This window comes from Perca fluviatilis, chromosome 4 (genome assembly GCF_010015445.1).
Source record: "Perca fluviatilis chromosome 4, GENO_Pfluv_1.0, whole genome shotgun sequence".
Taxonomy (NCBI): domain Eukaryota; kingdom Metazoa; phylum Chordata; class Actinopteri; order Perciformes; family Percidae; genus Perca; species Perca fluviatilis.
In genome coordinates this window covers 12,754,164-12,776,795 of record NC_053115.1, presented here as the reverse complement: position 1 = coordinate 12,776,795, position 22,632 = coordinate 12,754,164, and the positions used below count along the sequence as shown (strand labels likewise).

General features: G+C 39.5%; 1 protein-coding gene across 2 annotated transcripts; it reads right to left on the bottom strand.

The window, feature by feature from the left end:
- Positions 1–396: 396 nt before the first annotated feature.
- mapk14b (mitogen-activated protein kinase 14b) lies at positions 397–22,285 on the bottom strand. Of its 2 annotated transcripts, none has more exons than XM_039796939.1 (12): positions 21,797–22,285; positions 13,431–13,560; positions 9,491–9,549; positions 8,145–8,256; positions 7,846–7,875; positions 7,566–7,613; positions 7,366–7,480; positions 5,460–5,531; positions 3,913–3,992; positions 2,994–3,072; positions 2,522–2,695; positions 397–2,378 (listed from the first exon to the last, which is right to left on the bottom strand). In XM_039796939.1, exons 1-12 carry the CDS (start codon positions 21,913–21,915, stop codon positions 2,311–2,313), a joined length of 1,086 nt encoding a protein of 361 aa, XP_039652873.1. In that variant the 5' UTR covers positions 21,916–22,285; the 3' UTR covers positions 397–2,310. The 2 variants fall into 2 exon arrangements, with proteins under 2 accessions (XP_039652873.1, XP_039652872.1); XM_039796938.1 differs by lacking the exon at positions 3,913–3,992 and adding an exon at positions 3,371–3,450 and having other exon boundaries at positions 21,797–22,277.
- Positions 22,286–22,632: the final 347 nt, after the last annotated feature.

The following is a 22,632-nucleotide window of genomic DNA, read 5'->3' as shown; positions in this document are numbered from 1 at the left end:
CACATTAATATACAGTTTTCTCATATCCGTTATTTTGTCCACAGATTGCCATGGCCGTTAAGAGCTCTATATTATGTCTATGGTTAAGAGGCCCCATGGCTCTTCAAGAAGCCCAAGCGAAAATTGCTATTGGGATCCTACTGATGCCCCTTCCACCACCATCTGTGTAGCGTGTATGTAGCCTACATTGTTACCTGCATAGTACCCAAACTTGTGTGTCTAGTATTTAATTTATTTTATTTAAATTTGTATCTAGATAAATAAGCTATTTATTTGTTTTGCTTCAACTTCTCTCTCTTCAGGTTTGATCACTCATGTTGACAGATATTTTGTTCTACTTGTGATGTGCTGCCACCCAGTGGTGGCATATTGACATCCAAAACTCATAACACACTGTTACAGGTTTGAAAAATAGTAGCCTTTATTTTCTAATGGTGGTATTTACAGGTGGCGTGCTGTCTTGGTACATGTGATAAAAGCACATAGTAAAAAGATATGAACACATCTCAGGCAAAGAAAGCATAACCAATAACCAAATTAACTACTGACATTTGGATATGGAAAAATTTAAATATCCTATCTAATGTATGCAGTTGTTTTAAAACTACAAAGAATGAAGCTTCAGCATTGCCTTCAGCATCCAGTGAGTAAACTTACACTCTTTTCCATAAACATGTGCCCTGCTAAATTATTCAAATGAATGACAAGTACAGTTCTAGCATTACGCAAAAAACAACAATCAATATTAAAAGAATCACAGAATAACATCCAATCTTGATTTAACACCAAAAGAAAAAAATAATACATTAGAAAAAGCACTACATGAAAACTAGCTGTTGCAAATGAAATTGTGAAGACACTGATATTTGACATTAGCCAGAGGAACCGTGGTTATAGCTTGTATGTCACAAGGTAATTTGACTCCTAACATTTTTTCAATGTTTGTAGTACACTTCAGAACTAGGAGATTACTGTTTAGTGGTTTGTATGTCAATACAAAATGTGGACATAGTTGTAATAAATATTTTTGCTTAGATGTTTTTTGTTGAATTTATTAAAAGAATTAGGATACTTTCGAAGGGCAGTACCTAAATAATAAAGAAATGCTTGAGAATGGCTTAAAACTAAAGAAAAAAGGAACTGAAACAACTCCAGAAATAAGCAGTTGATCAAACTGATTAAAACTATATGGTTGTCCGCAACATTTTAATAATATTGTTGGCTCTGACACACAAGCTGTAACTGCGGCTTAACGGACATTTGAGATTATTGAAGATACATTTGGTTTCTGATACAGTATGCTTTCCATAAATAATAAAAAAGAACCTTAAATTCTGACAAATAATATTCTCTTTTACATTGATATACAAACAACATAACAAAAGATCATAAATACAGGACAGACTGGTGCCCCCAACATTCAATAAACATTAATAGAACTGTGTTTTTATAAATGCAATGATTAAAGTACATTGTCAGTTGGTGTTATGGTGGGAAACATCACATTTCAATAAACAAATAAGCCAAATCTGGCTTTATCATGCAAAAGTATAGATCGTGATAATGGGGACTGTAACATTCTTCTGAAACAACAGAACGGAAGTGCTAAAAGAATAATTGATATGGAGAAAATAGTAGAAACTAATGTTCAGCAGGTGAAATGGATACATAAGCTGAGTCTCTTGCAAAAAAGGGACACTGTAAGCCTTCAAATCCAACAATACGAAATATGAAGCCTTGAATTTGTAGAGGTAAATATTTTATATTCTGTCCTATCCTATACATACTTGTATTAAATCACATACTCTATCTTTGTATATGTCATTTTAGGCTAAACTCTAGTAAGAAAATTCATACTGTCAAAGGTGTCGGCTGAGGCGTGACTCACCAGTAATGACTATTACACAAATACGGTAACTGGTTTGAGTGAAGTACTTATGTACAAATACTGTTTGTCATATTTAAACAGTTTTATGTGATGATTGAAATAACATTTAATTTTAATGTGTGGAGGACTCACTGCAGTTTGAAACTCACTAAAAATATAAGGACAATTTAAAGTCTACCTTGGCGCCTTGGGATGCAGAGTAACAAAAACAGCAAAGTGGGGGACAGAAGGAACAGGATGTCAAGTCTTATCCCTGATTAAACAACGTCGCCCGGAGATGAATGATGGCAGGCACTTGAATGTCATGGGTGTGTGTGTGTGTGTGTGTGTGTTTAGAAAGTGGTGGATAGTCACAAGAGACTGATAGTCCTTAAAGAGTGTTTTTTGGAAAACAAAAAGATGGAAGAAAAGATGCCTCCTCCTCAGGATTCCATCTCATCTCCATCAAACGACGGCGGCTCGAAACTTACTACCTCCTCATAGGTTAACCCTGAGAGAAGATATATAGTGTGAGAGGTTATTTACAAATGACTTCTGAAGCAATCTATTGGATACACAACTTGCATCTACTTATTTTCTTCCCAGCAGTTATAGCAGGATATAGCCGGGGAAATCAACAATGTGCCAACTTACTCTTCCATTCCTCAATTTCCAGCTCGCGGCTTTCAAAGCTCTGGTCGTAAGGCTCCGCTTCGGGCTCGTCGTCTGGATCGTGGTACTGGGCAAAGTACGGGTGGGCCAGAGCTTCAGATGCCGTGATCCGTTTGTCTGTGTCCAGCACCAGCATTTTCTCCAGCAAGTCCACCGCTTGAACACAGCAACAAGAGAACAATGAGTATGTGAAAGGCAAAGAGGCAAGGCAAAAAAACATCCATCCAAACTTTTATCTATAATCTAATACTGCTTGATAGGTGTTTAAAACGGTTATTACATAACTGTGGTCAATATTTTTCATGGGGGATGATTTAAATTGCACAAATTTATAGTAATTGAGGATAACCCTGACCAAAAATAAAATAGAAACAGTGATTTTATGATACCACTAGAGGGACTCAGTGAGCCAGGAGTAGTGTCAGCCATAGTATGATGAAACAAGGGAACTTACCAAGAGGGTTGGCACCAATAAACACATCAGCAAAGTTCCTCTTGGGCATGTGGGGAAGTGAGTTAATGTAGTTCCTCGCCTGTAACAAAACAGCTAAACTGTAAAAGACAGCACAGTTGCAAAAGGTTGCACACTGACGTGCTACAGTTTAAAATGGAAAATCTTGACATACCTAACATTGATGTACTAATTTTGCCTAGGGCAAAAACTATTATTGATGTACATCCTTTCAGTAAGGCATGCTTCAAGCACTTTAACAACCACCCAAACCACACTCATTACACAAACATGCCCTAATTTTCATAATCAATGAAATTATTCCAGCTGGGGTGGGGAAGAGCAGGGGCTCGTAGAAAGGTGGAGGGCACGTGTCTCACCTCGTGGCTGGGCATCCTGCTTATGAGAGAGGCTGGGGGCGTCCCAGTCAGGCGCATTATCTGCTGCAGCTGGTTTATATCTATAGCTTCTGAGTCAAGGGGCATCATAACATGGAGGTCAGCATGTCAAAGAGCATGGGTGGTTAGGATAGGTTGTGTATTGAGGGTGAAAATGGGGGGGAACACACACGCAGGTTGAGGATTAAGAAGATGTAAGAGGAGGAAGACCGTTGCGGAGCTTCAATATACAGCAATCCTCGGCTGACTATAACCAAAATGAAGTATCCAGGTATTTACAGAGATTGATGGACGCTGTAACCCTGCGCTGCACTAGAGGCTCATAGTACATGCTAGAAAGAAGTGGGAATCAAAGCGGTGTGCTAAAGGGCAAATGAAGCCACTAAGAAAAAACACAATTTCAGGGCAAAACAGGTGCGGCTTTAGTAGCAATACAAAGTAGTAAAGTAGACTGTTACTGTTGCCAAAGCAACACAAACACAGGCAGCCCAACAGAACTGGGCGGGATGGTACATGACACTCACAGACTCCGAAGAGATTTTCATCAAGAGCTCGGGCCCTGGAGTTCCGACGAGCATCATAATAAGCTTCAACTGATCAATGTCTACCACACTCACATGAAGGAAAACAGGAGGGACGGAGGGTGTTGGATAAGGAGAGAGGGGTGAGAGTCACAGCTGTCATTGGTGAAGAAAATTGTCTTTCATTCAATCAAAAGTAAGAGAATTAAAAAATAGTCAACAACTCAAATGAACTCAACTCATATGTGTACTGTGTCACACACTGTGATGCATAATTGATAGTTACTGATTACAACATTTGGAAGTTGAATAAAGACAGAAAGAACAAGAATCCAAAACTCCCAAGCTCATAACCACTATATCATTTATTACTAAGGGTTAGCTTGTTCTGTTTTATCAGGCAAAACTAAGGCTCTTTCTTTATTGCATGCCATGCAAGATTAGGTAATTTTGCAAGTTTCCAGGCAAGAAAAAAAAAAAGGAAAAAGGCAAGCAAGTAGGGCTGCAACTAATGATCATTTTCATTTTCGATCTGCCGATTATCATTAGTTTCCGCATTTGAACTATGAAATGTCAACAAATAAAAAGTAAAAATAAAAACAAACCTGACGATGCATTTTTGCTTTAAAAAAAATAAATAAAAAAACGATGGGCTAATTCATTAATCTGATTAATCCAATCGTTGTTGCTTAGACAAGCAAGACACACCAAAAATATAAGCAAACAGGCTAAAGTACATTTTTAAAGTCCCTGAACTGTTTGAAGCGATCTACTATACCAAACAAAACCAGATTTGATATTTAAATTTGAGAATATCAGCAATCTTTAGTGAATTAATATACGTGTGACTTTGTTCCTTGATTGTGTTTGGATCAAGCTCCTGCGCACACGCACACGCACACAAAATGGCTTGATTGAACATTCACAGCAGGAATCACAAACATAATATGCAAAAGCAAGCCTGTGCTTTTGATCTGAAAGAGCACCATGATCTCAGTAGTGTGTGCCAACATCTGTATTTAAGTAAGTGTGTGTGTGTGTGTGTGTGTGTGTGTGTGTGTGTGTGTACACAGTGTCTTCCGGTGTGTTTTTGTATTCAACATTGTTATGTTCTGCTGCTGTGCATGGGAAGCTTTGTGGGAGGGAAACAGGAAGGTGTACTGTATTTTGAAGAAGCAGTGGAGACAACAGTGGGCAGCGCTGAGTCATAGACTGCAGGGGCTTCTTAACTCCCATAACATGCATGCACGCACACATGCACACAAGCTTCCTTGACTATTCTGGCATGCAGCTCACAAAAGTCAATACTCAGCAAGTAGAGTATAGATACAATTTTGTGTGTGTGTGTGTGTGTGTATGAAACAATGTGGTGTTAGCAACAAAGCAATAACTAGTGTGAGAACCTTAAATGCAGGGAACAATACATATACACAAAAGAAGCATATGCATCCATCCACTACCTCTTCCAGATTTACCAAAGACCTACAGTTCAGGTTGACTACCAAGGAGCCATTTTATTTTGCATGGTGATGCCAACGGTGGAAGGATACGGTCTGTGCCAGGGAAGAGCGTCTGTCCAGTAAGTAGTTCAGCCATGATGCAGCCCACCGACCAGATATCCACTATTACATGTAATGAAGAAAAACATGCAGCATAGTGAATACTTTAGAATATGAAACAACTTTGTCCGTTTAAAAAATTCAGCATCCCTTACATTACATTTCCCCAAGCTCAAACTTTTCAAAAGCCTAATGCAGACCAATGAGGCTTCCCATTGGACTCATATGTGGATTTAACAATAAGTTGTATCATTTGTAATGTTCAATACAAGGGTCTTCAATACTTGTGGCGAATTCAACAAATTCAGCATTGATCTTTTTTTCAGAATTTCTTTAACATGCAGTGTTGTCATTGTTAAGCAGACATTTCTGTTTTTGTCACTGTCTGATCACATCTGGTTAATTTCCATGGTACTGTACATCTGCTGCCAAACCACAAAATGGAGCCGAACTCCTTTGTTTTATGCAAAGATCTTTGCATTTACATTTAGTGCAAAATGCTACACTTTCTATCTGGATGTATCATATTCTAAAAAATTATAAAGTGGAGCAAAAACATTATCTGTCATCAGTGTCATACAACTGAAAAGGCAATTCATCTATTTACCATTTATACCAACACCACAAAGTCATGCAAGACAACTGCTTTGGCTGGTGTTGCACCTTAAAAAAATAGAAAAGCTAGTTTTTCTATAAATCGGCCTCATCATTTGTGTAACAAAGTCTTAACAAGCGACGCTTCAGAAGAAACAGCTACATATACCTGGGGAAAGTATGTTTTTTCCCCCTATAAATAGCAATGTATAGTGCAGACAACAAAAACTTTCTTTTCATTATTTAATTTGTGAATTATGATAACCCCTAAACAGAGATGTCAGCAAGCTATTTCAATACAAGCTATTTCAATTGTGTGAAATTTGCACGTCATGTTACTATGGGTGTGACGAGACACTCAGCCGTTACAAGACAATACAAGATATTGGGTTCACGAGATCGAGACGAGACAAGATTTTAACACTATTTTAAAGAAAACTTCAATGACGAAATATGAGAAAAAAAAAGGTCTTTTATTCAGTCGAAAGTCACAAAATGAAAAACGAGCATGGTGAAAGGTTTTGCCACAAACTCAAATGGCTTCTCTCCTGTATAACTAACCTCTTCAGACCTAATTACTGCGGCGTGAACTTATTGAAGCTGTGTGTGACCTTCTAACTGAGCTACTTTAGTTTTCTCAAATAAAACATAAAAATAGAAAAAAAAAATTACCATTTTACAAATAGTTACAAATAGTAATTCACCAATTACTATTTTTTTTGGTATTACAGTGCTTTGATGATTTAAGAACAAAAAGTACAGCTTTATGCAATCTACCCTGTTATGATGAAACAGAACCTGGTAATAACATGCTCATTAATGATCACAAACAGCAATATAACCTTTTTTTGTCTTATTTTTTAAAGTGCAAACCACAATCAAACTACAAACAGAGACTGACCAATTTTTTTCTTCAAGCATGATACACTGCTCAGCCTAACATATGGTCACATTTCACAGTGATTACGTTCTAAATCACTAATAAATAACCATCAAACACTCAACAGATGACTTTTTCGGAGACAGATGCTCTTTCCTCCTGCTTTGCATTTCATTAATTGCAGCAGTAAACAAGGACGTAGCTACTCTAGTATCGATTTATAACCATTTTAAGAAGAGGTGAGAACATTTCTCTTTGTTTGATATCATTAAAAGTAAAGTTAGGCTTTACTGTCTGCTTCCTGACTTTTCTCTCTGGAGAAAAAAAAAAAAGAGAGATTTGTGCAAGCCATCAGCCCCACTGGACTGCAGGCTGCTTACATTCAGTTGTGGCCCAAAGCATTATGATTAAATCTCTGTGTACCTGTCATGTTGTAGTGCATCCAGTTGAGCATGATCTCTGGGGCTCGGTACCACCGGGTGGCTACGTAGCCCGTCATCTCATCATCTGTGTGCCGTGCCAAACCAAAATCCAGGATCTGAGGGACAAAGTTGTTTGATGAACTCCCCATGATCAGCTAAATCCTATACGGTGAACTTTGTTTCAAGATGACCATTTCTCACCTTGAGCTCACAGTCTTCATTCACAGCCAAATTACTGGGCTTCAAGTCCTGGGGAGAAAAGAGGGGCACGAAGGAAAAGTCAAGACAGGATACAGAAGCAAATCACAGGTATCCTGCTAACCGCCTTTCCCGGTTTAACCCAACACCATATAGGGCAGCTGATGTGGCATTCATTGTTTTGGCCTTTGTAACTTCAGGACGTTAAGCCATGTAAGAGAATCTATCAGACTTCATAACTAAAGTGTATAAAAAGGACATTAAACATATCATCATAACTTACTCTGTGGATGATATCTGCAGAATGGATGTACTGTGGGGGAAAGAACAATAATAATGATGGTTAAGCGTATATTACACTCAATTTGAACACAGCACCACTGACAGCGTATTTAATTTGCTATTTTTGTACCTAAATCATAGTTTACTGTTTGTGTATGTGTGTAACCACATGTCGCAGCTACAGTTACCATACTACTGTTCTGCCAACCATTTTCGTACTACTTTTTGTGCTACATTTTAAATCTATAATGGAGAATTCGTTGAGCGGAGTTCTTGTGTTACGCTGGGAGCTTCACTGACCTTTAAGCCTCTGAGAATCTGGTAGATGAGGAACTGGACGTGGTCATCAGTCAGCTTTTGACACTTAACGATGTTGTTGAGGTCTGCACCCATTAGGTGGGTCACCAAGTACCTGCAAATCATACAGCACAGCCGGTGAGATGTGATCTCTAAATGTCTGCACATCTGTCTTAGTCTTCTGCACCTTTCTTTTTTTGGTATCTTCCTCAGCTTTCTTTAATTCATTTTCATTGGTTTTCATACCATCATTGCTTATTGTGTTGTCATAGCTGATGAAGTGCTTTGTAACTTTATTGTGAAAAAAATGCTGTTAAAATCACTTTACTTTCTACAACAAAGACATATGAAACACCGACTTTATTTACAAGTTGTTTACTATTCTGTGTAACTTTGCCAAAAATTGAAGAAAAGCCAGTGGTTCATGCATAATTCATACACTTTAAGAAAGGATGGGGGACTGATATGAAGAGTTGGCAACGGAAAATGTGTGACTGTTTCACTTATCTTTTTTTGATAGTGAAATATTTATACAGCCAACAGATCAGCTGAAGAAGGCCAAATATAATAAAAGTGCATGTGAAGTTATTGCATTGTACATCTGACCTCATTATGCAAGAGACCAGTTGTTGGCTGGCCTGTGAACATGTTAATGCATCTACTGCTCTTGCAGTGCGATGGAAAGATGAGGTTTCACAGTTGCGCTTGTCTTTTTTATTCTACTGGTCACGTGAAAGAGAAGTGTCACATCTTTATGCTGCAACTTCAGTGCTGGGTGTCTATTGTGTGTAGCTTCATCTCACATTTCCACAAATGTGCAACCTTCCGATGACACCACACCATGCCGAGAATTCAAGGGCACTGATTGAGTATTCTGCACACACGCACACGCAGACACAGACACACACACAGACACACACACAGACACGACAACACACACACACAAAACACACACACACACACACACACACACACACACACACACACACACACACACACACACACACACACACACACAGTAACCCCAGAGACTGCCAGATGGCTGTTACCATGGAGACTAGCTGTGGTGCACAAGTTCATCCAAAACAATCACCTTAGTAAAACCTGCCACGTGCTGGACTCACATGAAGTTATGAGCTGCAAGGTTATGATTCATTTGTAACTCTACTTTTGCCATCGTGTTGATCTTGCAATGGTCTGCTGATATGAAGGGTTTCATTGTGTGAGAATGAGGAAAGAAAGAGCTTAAGACAGAGGGGAGGCAGGGAAAGACACAAACACCAAAGAGACAAAGGCAGAGGAAAAACTAAAAGCCAGGAGTAAAGGGATGAGAAAAAAATGTGACTTACACATCATTGAACTCCTCTAAGCTTGTTGCTGGTGTGAAAACATCTAATAGACCAATCACCTGATGGCAAAAAAAGAGAGGTCAAAAGGTCAGAAAACAGCTGTAGAAAAATGTTTTTGTGACAGAGATTTCAAATGAACAAAAAGGCAGGTTTCATTTAGTGTTTGATAAACAACCATTTGATAAATTGGAGTATCAGCATGCATGCTTTTAATGCAACAATATGTTTGACAACAAACTGACAATAACTATGACATTTCTACCATTTCCAGAGATATGATATGATATGATATGTACAGTATGTTATTATTCTGTTCTGCAATATCTGAAGTTTAATTTTATTAAGTCAAACAAGCAGGCAAGTCTTGCCTTGTTACACTACTCCAGTTACAAGGACTCATGTTAGATTTTATGTATAGTGACGTACACTAGGTTATCGTCGACTCTGTTTTGGTTACTGTGTGGTTTAGTTACACAAACGGGGCTGATAACAACCACAACAGATATTATTTCAGAGGAAGCAGCGAACATTATCCTGTGAAGATTGTCCATCACGCTGTCACGACAGGCACCAGCAGTGTTATAAGATGCGTCTAAGTGTGAACAAAGGAAAATATACATTTAACACACTTAAAAAAGGCACAAAAGCAATGCCTCATATAGGATTGGGTTACATTTAATTGGTTTGACATGCTTGTTCCAACAACAGCAAGTTGTTTCTAATAGCTTTGAAATGTTTAGTGCGTTTTGTTTGTTTTCATTCATTAACATTAAGATTGCTTTAATTAGATGTGTTAAACATGCCTTTTAGTTGGTGAACATGCCATTTGCAAGATCTTTTCTACTACAATGGATAAGTGAGTTTGTGACTGCGTGACAGGAAAACCAAAAAGAATGTGTGACAGTGACAAAGGATGATAGACGTTGATATTATGTGCACATAAACCTATTTTTAGGTTTCAACACAGCAAAAAAGAGAGATCAAGAGAACAGAGACAGGAAGCACATTAGAGGATAATCACATGTGTATCTATTACAGTACATATACAGTATATGCACACATTAATGCGTACACATGCATCCTAGCACACTGTAATAACACAAGAGCAGCCCACCCACACAGGGCACAAAACCACAGCTGATTGGTGGGCCGGAGCCACAACAAACAGCTGATTGGTCCACACAGGCTTTCCAAAATCGAAACCCAGGGAGTCTCCTGGCAACAGCGTGAGCACAACACAGAATCCCTCTGTGTAAAGCATAGGTAGGTAGGTATTACAATGCTTTGATGATTTAAGAACAAAAAGCACAGCTTTATGCAATCTACCCTGTTATGATGAAACAGAACCTGGTAATAACATGCTCATTAATGATCACAAACAGCAATATAACCTTTTAAATTAGATGTCTGGACCACCACATTCACATCAAAATGTATTTTATTTTGAATATGTTGTGCAGGTCACTTTTTTTTACTGACATGTGTATACATCATTGATCAACATTTTGTATTTGGCACAGTAATATAGGCACTGATTCTGTATAATCCTAAATAATCTTAGACTAGTAAACCCATGTAAAACCAAATGAATGCCTGAGGTATTTTACCAGTAGTGCCAATGCAACATTCAACACTAATTCCTAAACTGCTTAACAAGAGAGTCCAAGCTATTGTGTAGCAAGGAAATAAAACAGGATCCAGGAAAATAAATGTGTGAAAGCGATGCAAAATAATGTTCATATAAAATTATAATAAATTGCATGAAATGGGCTTTCATTTCACCATGGGATCTGCTGTACTGTTGGTCTTAAACTGCTGTTGAGACTTTTTCGAGCTGCAGTTTCTTTTTTCCTCTGTGTGCGCGTGTCATCTAAAACTGTTGACGATACTGGAGAAAGCACCAGTCCACCCTGTCACTCATCAGTGAGCTCTCAACAAGCTATTTCTACCCATTACAATGGCCAACAGAAAACTATTGAGTCAACTCTTTACAATGTAAAATTCCCCACTTTTCCCCTACAAAGAGCACAGCACCAACAGAAACGTCTAGTCTTACTAACACACTCATACCATTCACCAGTGGACCTGTGAAGCCCATCACCTGCACTTCAGCCTGAGATATCGTAACCACTGCGGTTACATAACACAAGAGGATCCACACTATTTGGTCAACGTGTTAGATGGATGCACCAACAGCACACAGGAAGTAGGAGCTGTGTTTGTCTTTTGTGTGTGGGAAAGTGTCTGCAAGTGTGGTACCTACCTACACATAAACACAGAAAACCAAAACACAAGCAGAGATTGCAGGAAGGGAAGTAAAGTCACTGCCCTAAAGTATTAAAGTAAAAAGGCATGAGCCAAAATTGCTGCATCGTCAAAATGAGATGACAGGAACAGACACCACAGAATGCGATGGTACTGCAGCTGTAAACTGGTTTGGCGACTCACGGCTCACTAAGCAGCGGAGCACAACATGCTTTGCATCACTTACAGGACATCACACTGACCACAGTCCCCCTTGCTTGCAGCCAGTGTGCTTGTGTGCGTTTATGCTGTCACTAGGTTTGGGTATCGTTTGGGTTTTTTTCGATTCCGGTGCTAAATCGATACTTTTAAAACGGTGCCGGTGCCTAAACGGTGCCTGAACTGGTACTTTTCAAAAAAGAAGAAAAAACAACAGTCAGTGACTTGTTTATTGCTAAGGCCATGGTCAAAATTAAAGATTTAATAATAATGTAATAACTATAACAATAACAATAACTTATTTCACCAGTATATTGCTGTTGAACCCCAGATGGGAAAAGGGTATTTTACAATTACTGTGAATGCACCACGAGGCTACCTGTTTTAAGTGAATGCACCATCTGTGTTGTTTAATTCCGACAATGGCAGCTGCAAGTGAACGCACCGTCTGTGTTGTTTAATTCCGACGACGGCAGCTGCAAGTGAACGCACCGTCTGTGTTTAATTCCGACCATATAAACATACTGTATATCTATGAATTCCGACAACGGCAGCTGCTGCGCTGCAGAGCAGACTGTTAAATCCCGCTGTTGAAGTCCTCCACAGTGAAATACAGTCACACTTTACACTGTTTAACGTTAGCTGTCAGCATTTTACCGGTGTTTAATCCCGCTGCTAGCTAAAGGTAGGCTAACGTTACATGCTGTCAGTTGTAGTGTAAAGTCAAGCACCGAAATGAGGCACCGAAACTTTCGTTCTTATTCGGTCTCGTTACTACCGTTTACGTCGGCACCGGTTCCCTATGGGCACCGAGTTTCGGTACCCAACCCTAGCTGTCACACATAAAACTAAAAAGTTGTTGCCATTTCATAAATCCGCCTATACTGTTTTTATGCCTGGCAAGCACGCCGTATGTGTATACCATGTGTAGATCACATTACAGTGCCTTCAAATGGAGTTGTGTTCCTTCTTCACATAAGAAGTCTATGTGAACAGAAACTGGAACCTTTCTGACACTCCCTTGCAAAAATGTTACAAAATCTTGAGCTGAACAGCTTGAGCTCTGCCATTACAGGTGTTTCTCAGTTGTGGTTTCCAGTTTTAGCTCCCTATCAACTCCTAATTCACGTGGGTCTCCACACACATAGCTACAGTCCTGAGGGCAGATCTAAATGAACTGAAGCAATCATTATAAGCTACAAATCAACAAGGATACAGACAGCATGACAATGTAACCAGTGGTGAACAGTGCCTGTTTCTGCACGTTAGCACTCGCTGTGCAAACCTCACGTACACACATATGCAATCCTTGCTTAAGGGCATATCTACAGAACAATGCATACTGTGGACACACGCGCAAGCACGCACGCAAGCACGCACACACGCACGCACACACACACACACACGAGCCAAGCCCTGGCCAGAGAGTTAAGGCCAGGCGGTGGAGGTGAGGGTGAGACGGTTGCAGGCGACTTACATTCTCGTGCTTCATGTGTTTGAGCAGCCGCAGCTCTCTGTAGGTTCTCTTTGCGTGGATGATGGACTGGAAGGGTCTGGACAACTTCTTAACTGCTATCTTCAGGCCTGTCTTCACGTCATACACCGAACTGAAAGAGTACACAGATTGTAAAAACAAATTACATCAGGCTAATAATTGCCCAATCAAAACCTAAAACATTTCCCTTCATTTAACAGAGGATGAGATGTTTCACTACTGGACTGCGTAGGTTGCCTTAACCGAGTAAACAAAGCAAATAATTGCAGAACACCTTGGTCAGGTTTTGCTTCTTATTGTACTCGGCAGCCGAAGGCTGTATGGGGGAACATGACTGAACATGTTGTCAAATATAAGCTGCATTGCGGACAACACAAGAGTGTTAAAACCCACATTTGGTTTACTGGAAAGATAATGAATTGAGAACATGTTTGTCAGTGAATAATCTTGTTTACATCTTCCAGGGGATTGGTACCATAAATGTAACCTAAACAGTTTGGCTTAACACATGATGCCCAGGGCCCACTTGACACTGGCCATTATTACAGCTCCATTTGATCATGTATTATTCTTAACTCTTTGTAAACACGACATTAACTGCTGGCTACAACAAGTGTGTTTGTAGAACCAATCAATCAAAACATCATTATACTTCATATATTATACTAAATTATATACATTATACGTTATTTACTTGGGGGTGGCTTGGCTTGGGAACCAGAAGGTTGCAGGTTCAAGTCCCTGTGAGGACCAACTACAGACTGCGGAGTGGTGGCTGGAGAGGTGCCAGTTCACCTACTGGGCACTGTCAACTGTCAACAGCCCCCTCACTCAGACATCTTTCCATTACTGCATGTATATGTCCTGGGCATGTGTGTGTATTTTGGCCCTGTGTGTAATAACCTAATAACTAACAGAGAGAAAAATGTAATTTCCCCATGCAGGATCATTAACGTATGTCTTAATCTTATAAGAATGTGTTTCTATAACAAGAACGTAACAATTGAGGTATTACAAAATATTTCATGGAACAGAAACAAACAAACTAAATAACTGTCAACGGTGCAAATGCAACAGTCAATTCTAATATATGTTAACTAAGTTACTGTATGTCTAAGTTAACTTAAAATCAGCACCTCCCCTTCTGATGGAAAGGTCCATGTTGAGTGTGCATGGCTGTGTTTGCTTTAGTTATCATTCATCCTTTTATAATTACTTTATTCATTTTATTGTAATGATACTAATCTAACTGAATACATAATTGCCAATGTGGAGGCAGAGTGAAAGGAAAAAAAAGAAAAATAACAGGTGTGGCAAAAAGAGTCAAAGGAAGTGTAGCATAATTACTGGAATTGTTAGGTCTTTGAAAATTATAGAGTGTGGTCTAAACCTAGTTTATCTGTAAAGTGTCCTGAGATAACTCTTGTTAGGATTTGATACTATAAATGAAATTGAATTGAATTGAATAAAAGCTAAGACTGAAAGTGCTCGGTTTCTATTGCTGTAACATTAGCAAGCCATGTTAAGCAAGCCCGGTTACTAAAAACAGTACAATATATTCTAAGGATAGTAACCATTTATTTGCCAGGATATAGGATTGATTGAACATTAATTGTCCACAGACAGACAGACATTTTGAGAGTGGTGGAAAGAGAGACAGATGGGCCTTGCCTCCCCAAGGAATCGTGACACTGCTGCATTTCCTGCATCGGTAAGGGAACACAACCCACTCACAGTACAATAAACCACATTCCTTCCAGGTCAATCACTTGCATCACAAATGGATGATTGCAAAATCAAGACGAAACAAATCTGTGCTCAGTTTGTGCCGAAAAGTTTTGTTTCCTCTGCTTGTGGTCTAAGCACGTGGGGGGTGAAAAATGTAAATGAGGGTTTTTCATCAAACAGTTTTTGCAAACTACCGGATACACAAAATAAATCCAGAGGACCTGCAGGGAGTGGTTAAAACTTGTTCACATATTGGTGCAAGCTACTTAAACTACCTGAACTACAGACCCAGTCTCCGCTGCACTGTGGCCTTTCAGTTCAAGGCCATGTCAACAACACTGTGTTAAGGGAAGAGATCAGAGTCATTTCCTCTGGACATATTGCACAAACTAATTGAGAGATTTGAGCTGTCGACCTATCGACCGCACATGACTGGGAATTTAGCATATGCACCTGTGTTTCAGTGTACAATGCGACCAATAGTTGCATTAAATCAAATCTGCGTTGGTGCACAGTTAAGTTATGGCCCTTAGTGCTGCACATTCATAATAAGAACAGTAAGATAAGCAGTGTGTTTTTCCAGTAAGTTGGAGATAATCTCCCACACCCACTGCACCCTATGTTCCAGGCTTGCAGAACAACTGGTATATGTGTCACTTGGGGAGGGAAAACCCATAGTCAGTAAACACAGAGTATACCAAAGCTACACGCTACACGCACAACACACACACACACTTTAAAAACTGCTGCTAATCTGCAGGACAAACAAGATGGGTCTAAACATACACTATCCAATTAGTCTGTAATAAATGGAAGTGCAATAATAAATGGCCATAAAAATGTGGGCTGTAAAAGGAGCAGAGTTATGAGACCGGGAGCACGGGGAAGGAGTGATCGTCAGCAGTATGTTGACTAAATGACAGACCGAGTGAGCAGACAGGCAAATGTGTACTTGAAATGACTAGCGGAGATGTCTGTAGTTAGTGTCATGTCCTTCCTCTTGCCATCACCTCACTTGAAAAATTAGGTTCACAAGAGATTAAAGAGACCAAAGGATAAAAGCTATCACATAATGCCCCACTCTTGGAGCATAAACTTCTACACCAGAGTCACCAGAACAGCGATGCATTTGTTGTGCAGCTTAAATTAACTGGTGCATTCATGACATTTTTCTCTACCTTGTCTAAACTGCACATATACGCATGTATATATAAGATTGCTTATCAGAGTCTGACATGTGGATGTATTCTTGCTGATGAACATGGCTGGCACAAGCATATACTGTACATGTTAACACTACAACATGCTCTATACCTTCTTTTTTTAAAACCTCTGTATACAAATTATTGATACTATCAGCATAAAATCTGATGTCAAAGTCAGCACCATATTGGAAGCATATACTGACAAAAATGTTGAAGACCAGCACTACAGGGAGAAAATATAACCAAATTATTATTCCTTCAGCACATATTTCAAGTTGTTCATGACTGAATTAAAAAACATTTGAGCATAGATACACATATCTGTGCTGTGCTCGCTTTTTAAAGCCAACTTGATTATAAATTGCGAAGAGAAATAAAATTAAATCCGTCCATACAAATGCGCTCAGTCATCAGGGAAAGCAGGTATACGGGCCTGTAGTTATTAAGACTTGTTTTTTAATCTGTTTATGGTTATGACAGGAACTAACAAGTGTGAGATGACAGTCGGAAAGAACATTGTGGACTCAAAAGCAACATAAGTGGGGAGAAGGGGAACGAGTTTTTAATGAGTTTTTAGATGTCAAGCAGTAATCAGTTCCACGTTCCCTGTCGTCATCTAGCTTTCCTGTAGCTAGGGGACATGTAATCAGAGCTCACTATCACGATGCACTTTAATCTTTAACAGTAAACGTTTTGTTATGCACACAGTGACCTAAGGCACACTTATGCTTCTGATATAGCTTGATTTCACCCGTTCCACTCACACAATACTAAAGGCAAATGGGTTTTAATGCGGACCTTTTTATCAATGTACACATGGCAAGCATAATGATCATTAATCTGGCTCTGTTTAAAGAACCACACATACTGTGATTATGGCCTTAGTGAAAGTAACATAAAATGGATAAGATGTTTACAGGGCAGTAGCAATAATGTCAGTATTTACATAATCCATCTTTAATTAAATCATAGGGAACCTCATCATTTTCCGATCTGGTCTGCTATATTAAAAAAGATTTTATGGAGAAATGCAATCATTTCAATCAATTTGAGGCCTCAATCATAATGAAAGTCATTTTTTAATTTTAAAATGTCTATTGCCCAAGTCATCCAGTTTACTGTTAAAGCACAAAGAAATACAGTTGTTCAGTTTACAGGCTGAAAAAGTGGAATTTACTCAATTTAATTGCAAAACGATGTGTCTTTTACGCATCTCAGCACCCATGATGTCTGCATGCCAAAGACGTTTTGAGCCTGATCTAAAGCCTTATCCGTAATTTTGTACCAAAATTAATGGTTTTACTCTTCTGACATCACCAATGCATTCAGTCATGCAACTCACATGACTAAATGCTGGAGCTAAAGTCATGTCAAATTGCTGGTTTTAAACTTAAGCCTTCTTTTTGTTTGGAGAGCTGACAAGTCAGTGCACATTTCCCTAAGGTTAAAACCAAGTGCGTCAGCACCTTCTCAACACATTAGCTTCATCATACAATCTTTTCTTAATCAGCAAAATACCTAATGCTGTATATTGTCTGTAAAGACAAAGTAACAAGGCTGTTATTGGACATAATGCAATAAACACACCTGTGAAAGCTGGCAAATATAACAAAAGAAGGAAATTACATTTGACCTAAATATATTTTAAAAGGAACACGCCAACTTATTGGGACTTTGTCTTATTCACCGTATCCCCCAGAGTTAGATAAGTCCACCCTTATCTCCATGTATGTCGTAACTGTCTGACGTCCCCACCGCTATCCTCGCTTAGCCCAACTAGCCTACTGCTCCAAATAAGTGACAAAATAACGCCAGCATTTTCCTATTTACATGTTGTGATTTGTATAGTCACAGCATGTACAAATAACAACATCACTATATTTTCAGAAAAGCAAAGCTCTGCTACTCTCTGCTCCTCACCACGGGGCTTCTCAGGTGCTGCAAGCAGTAGCAGAAGTAGCAGTGCTTCGTCTTTCTGAGAATATAGTTCCCAGTATTATCGTGTGATTAGAAGGCGGCGTTTTTATATGATCTTGTTATTTGTACACGCGGCACGTACTATACAAATCACAAGCTATAAATAGGAAGGAATGGTGTTATTTTATCACTTTTTGGGGGCAGTAGGCGTCAGAGCAAACCGTTACCCCCAGGATCTGGGCCGTATGCGAGGGCTAGCGGCGATAGCGTCGAACAGATTCTATATACGCACGGAGATGAGAAGGGTATGTATAGACTTATCTAACTCTGGGAAAATGAATAAGACAAAGTCACAATAATAAATAATATATATATATATATATATATATATATATATATATATATATATATATACATATATATATATATACATATATACATACATACATACATACATACATACATACATACATACATACATACATACATACATACATACATACATACATATATACACACACACACACACACACACACACACACACACACACACACACACACACACACACACACACACACACACACACACACACATATATATATATATATATATATATATACACACACACACACACACACACACACATAATGTTCAGCAACAAATGTTTTACTAGTCTGTGCATAGTTTATGCTATGTGTTAAAGGCTGGGGAATTATTGTTATGATTTCATCAAACCCTAAAATACTAATGTAGCCATGATTCAATTTCTTGCCCTAAGCTTAAACTGAGAAATTGATTTAATATGCATAAATTCGTTTCTTTTCAGCTGAGAAACCTAGACTGAACAACACAAAGCACTCAGCGCACAGTCCATACTGTAATCCCAGCCAGTGGCATTCTCTGTAAACGCTTTCTATCCACAGTCAACCTGGATTGCCTCCAAAATTTGGCATTTAGAAAACAGAACAAAAGGTCAGAAATGAGGAGAAAGTATTAGTGTTTTTCTTGTCAGAAGTCTTGTATCTTGTATCTGAGTGATAGGTTGATGAGGAAAATAATTGAAACCCCCACAAATGTATGCTTTCCATATTTAAAAGTTGGGTACTAATTCCAGCCGAGAGCCCAAGGAACGTCATGGCAGCAACAACAAAGTCCAGTTGACCCAACAGAAGGGACATGCTGGAGTAGGTGCTGTGAGGTTATTTATACATTTCAGATACCTTCTGAAGGGTTTTAATAACACCCTGCTGTTTGGACCACTGTGCATGCAAAATGTATAGTAATTATTGTATTCTAAAAGGCTTTGTGATCATATGATGTTTGGGGATGGATAGGATAGGTTGACAACTCCATCAAATACCGAGTAAAACACAGGAATTTCCTCGATGACTACTTCCAAGTAGCAGTGACAGAAAGAATGAGACAATTGGTCTTTTTTGTATGGGTGGGAATCTTTGAGAATCCTACGATTCGGTTAGGCAGTTAAGCTAACTGGTCACGATGAAGGTCACTTCCTAGCCAGAAGCAGCTTTTTTAATTTATTTTAAAAAGTTACTCGTATTAACTTGAAATCATGCTACAGTCTTTTGTCTGTATGAGAATAAAATTAAATGTGATTTACGGACCAACATTGGGGATAAAATGGACATGATCTCTGTGACATCACCCATAAATTTAGATTTTTTAAGATAATACAGACACCAAATGTTTCTCTTTTTTCTTCATCAGGTGGTTGTCCCAGCTTACACTGAAAGTAGAAGGAAGGGTCTAACAGTATGACCCTTCTCTTCTAGGTCAAATTGAACAGGTGAGGAGCAGTTGGGCTCATGATTCTGACTGTCATCCCTTGCAGGATTCTAAAAATCTAACTATTTTCTAGAAATGGCCCGATACCATTTTTTGCTTCCCGATACCGATTCCGATACCTGAACTTGCGTATCGGCCGATACCGAGTACCGATCCGATACCAATGTGTCATATATTTTAACAACTGTATACTACTATCCCTGTATGGATATGATTTATATCTTTTTTGTCAATCTGGCTCAGGTTAAACTCTTTGTGAAACATTAACAAACACAAACAATGAATGCCACAGAACTTTCTTTTATTATCCAGTTTGACAGTCAGTTATAACGGAAAAAGAACATAAATAAACTACTTTAACGTAGATTTTCTTCAGGGCTTTATTACGCAGTATCGGATCGGTGCATAAACTCCAATACTTTCCGATACCGATATTAGCGTTATAGGCAGTATCGGAACATCTCTACTATTTTCCATACTGCACTGTGTGCTCTTGGGCTGAGTTTTGCTTTTTCTGTTCAGTTAACATATCTTTATTAACAACAAACTCGATTTTTGGCATTTGTGTATCGATACAGAATTGTACAGGGAAAGATTCGTGATTCTAATGTGAATCGATTATTTCCCCCACCCCTACTTTTTTGCACAAACTGTGGAGCACCAAGGTAAGGTAAACCACACTATTTTCACTTACAGCAGTGCAGGTTATTAATACAAATCACAGTAATTAGTCTTACAATTCTATAATGAAGTAAGAGGCTGTATACATTCTTGCCTTACATGTGCATTGGCAGATGTATGCCCAGTATAAAGTCATAGTACACCCTTCATTCACCACTAATAACTGCAAAACCCACACATACTCAACAGTTGAAGGTGTGGAAGTAGGGTCAAAACCAACAGTACAAGTTAAAATTACGGCACGATGCCATCAATGACTTTGTGATGACAAAAAGGCGTCACAGCTGAGGCCACTACCTAACCTCGGGACTGTGAGTCATGGGTGTACCACAACGGGAGAAAGGATGACATCATTCTAGAGTCATCATCGTCGTCGGATGGGCTCCTGTAGAAAGCACTCACTGTGCACGAGGGGGCCTACTTTCTGAAAACCACGTGACCTTCTGGTACTCTGCAGGCTGCACCCAACTGGAAAATGCATAATGCGTGCTATGTGCGGATGTGTAAAGTACCAGGTTGTACGTACAGGACGACAATAGTATTGTAGTGGAAGGCGATTATTTCGCTTGGTGCATGGACAGCAATTTTCAGCCTTCTTCAGAAGATCTGATAAACGATTAAAAAGCAGTCCGTCGGCATGTTTAACACTGGGGATCTAGTACAACTTGATCCTGCAGACGTCAGTGTGCTTACTGGAAATTAACGCTACATACAGGTGTTTACAGGACAAGACAGCAAAGCAAAAATGTGCACAACAAATATAATCCCCACCCGCCGGATAAATGCTACAGGCACTCTGAAGCGTGCACGACGTTCATAACAGTAGTATGAAAATGTAAACAAACGGCATAACTGATATTTTCCCCTTTCTTCCACTGGCACCCTTTACAGACTGATAAGCAGCCCGTGGAGAGGCAACTCTGACGGGCCTCTGTAGGTGGTGGGAACCCGTTTGGCCGTTGTGCAATAGTGATGTGTGCTCTCGATAGTGCTCTGCAACAACTGCTTACCATACGGATCCGTAAGCACCGGAGCCGACGGGAGACAAGTTCTGGTACCGCTCCGGGACCTCCCACACGGTTTTGTTGAGCTCCTGTCTGTAGAAAGTGGGTCTCTCCTTCTGCGACATTCCTGCGGATTTACCAGCCGCGCAGCGACAAAACAAGCCAGCGGAAACTTCTGCCCTCTCTCCTCTCCTCCCCGTGTGGCACGACGTGCTGCTCCCGAAACCAAAAACGGAGAAGGTCCTCAATCACTCAAACTTCAGCCGCCCAGTCGTGCAAATTCGGTGCAATTGTGCAAAAAAATCACCACCTCTCCGTGCACGTCGGGGCGCTTTGAGACAACTTCCTCCACAAAACGCGCTCGGGTCAGGAGGAAGCTCTGTCTGGACTAGCTTTCGCTGAATTTTTCGCACTGTTCTGTGTTGGTCTTGCTCATGTCTCACTTCGCTGTTGGGCGCGCGGAAACGTGAACGCGTACGTCCCTTCGTCACTGTGCGCTACCGGCGATAATTATTTTCTCGCGAGAACTGGGTCGCTATTGGGAAACCAGGGAATATCCGTTCTCTTAATACATCCATGGGAATATCCCAAAAAAGAACCTATAAAACAGGTCCCTTGCTGCTACTGAGGACATGAGTGGGAATCTCCCTCCTGTCAGTGCTGAACACTAAACTTGTTTTACTTGTTTAACGTTACATGTACCTCGGATATAATGACGTAATACTACAATCACACCAGTGATTAGATAAAGATATCTGACTGGGAAATCAGGTCACGACTGAACAATACACACAAAAATACATAATGTACATTGTCTATTATATTGGACTTTATATTTTACA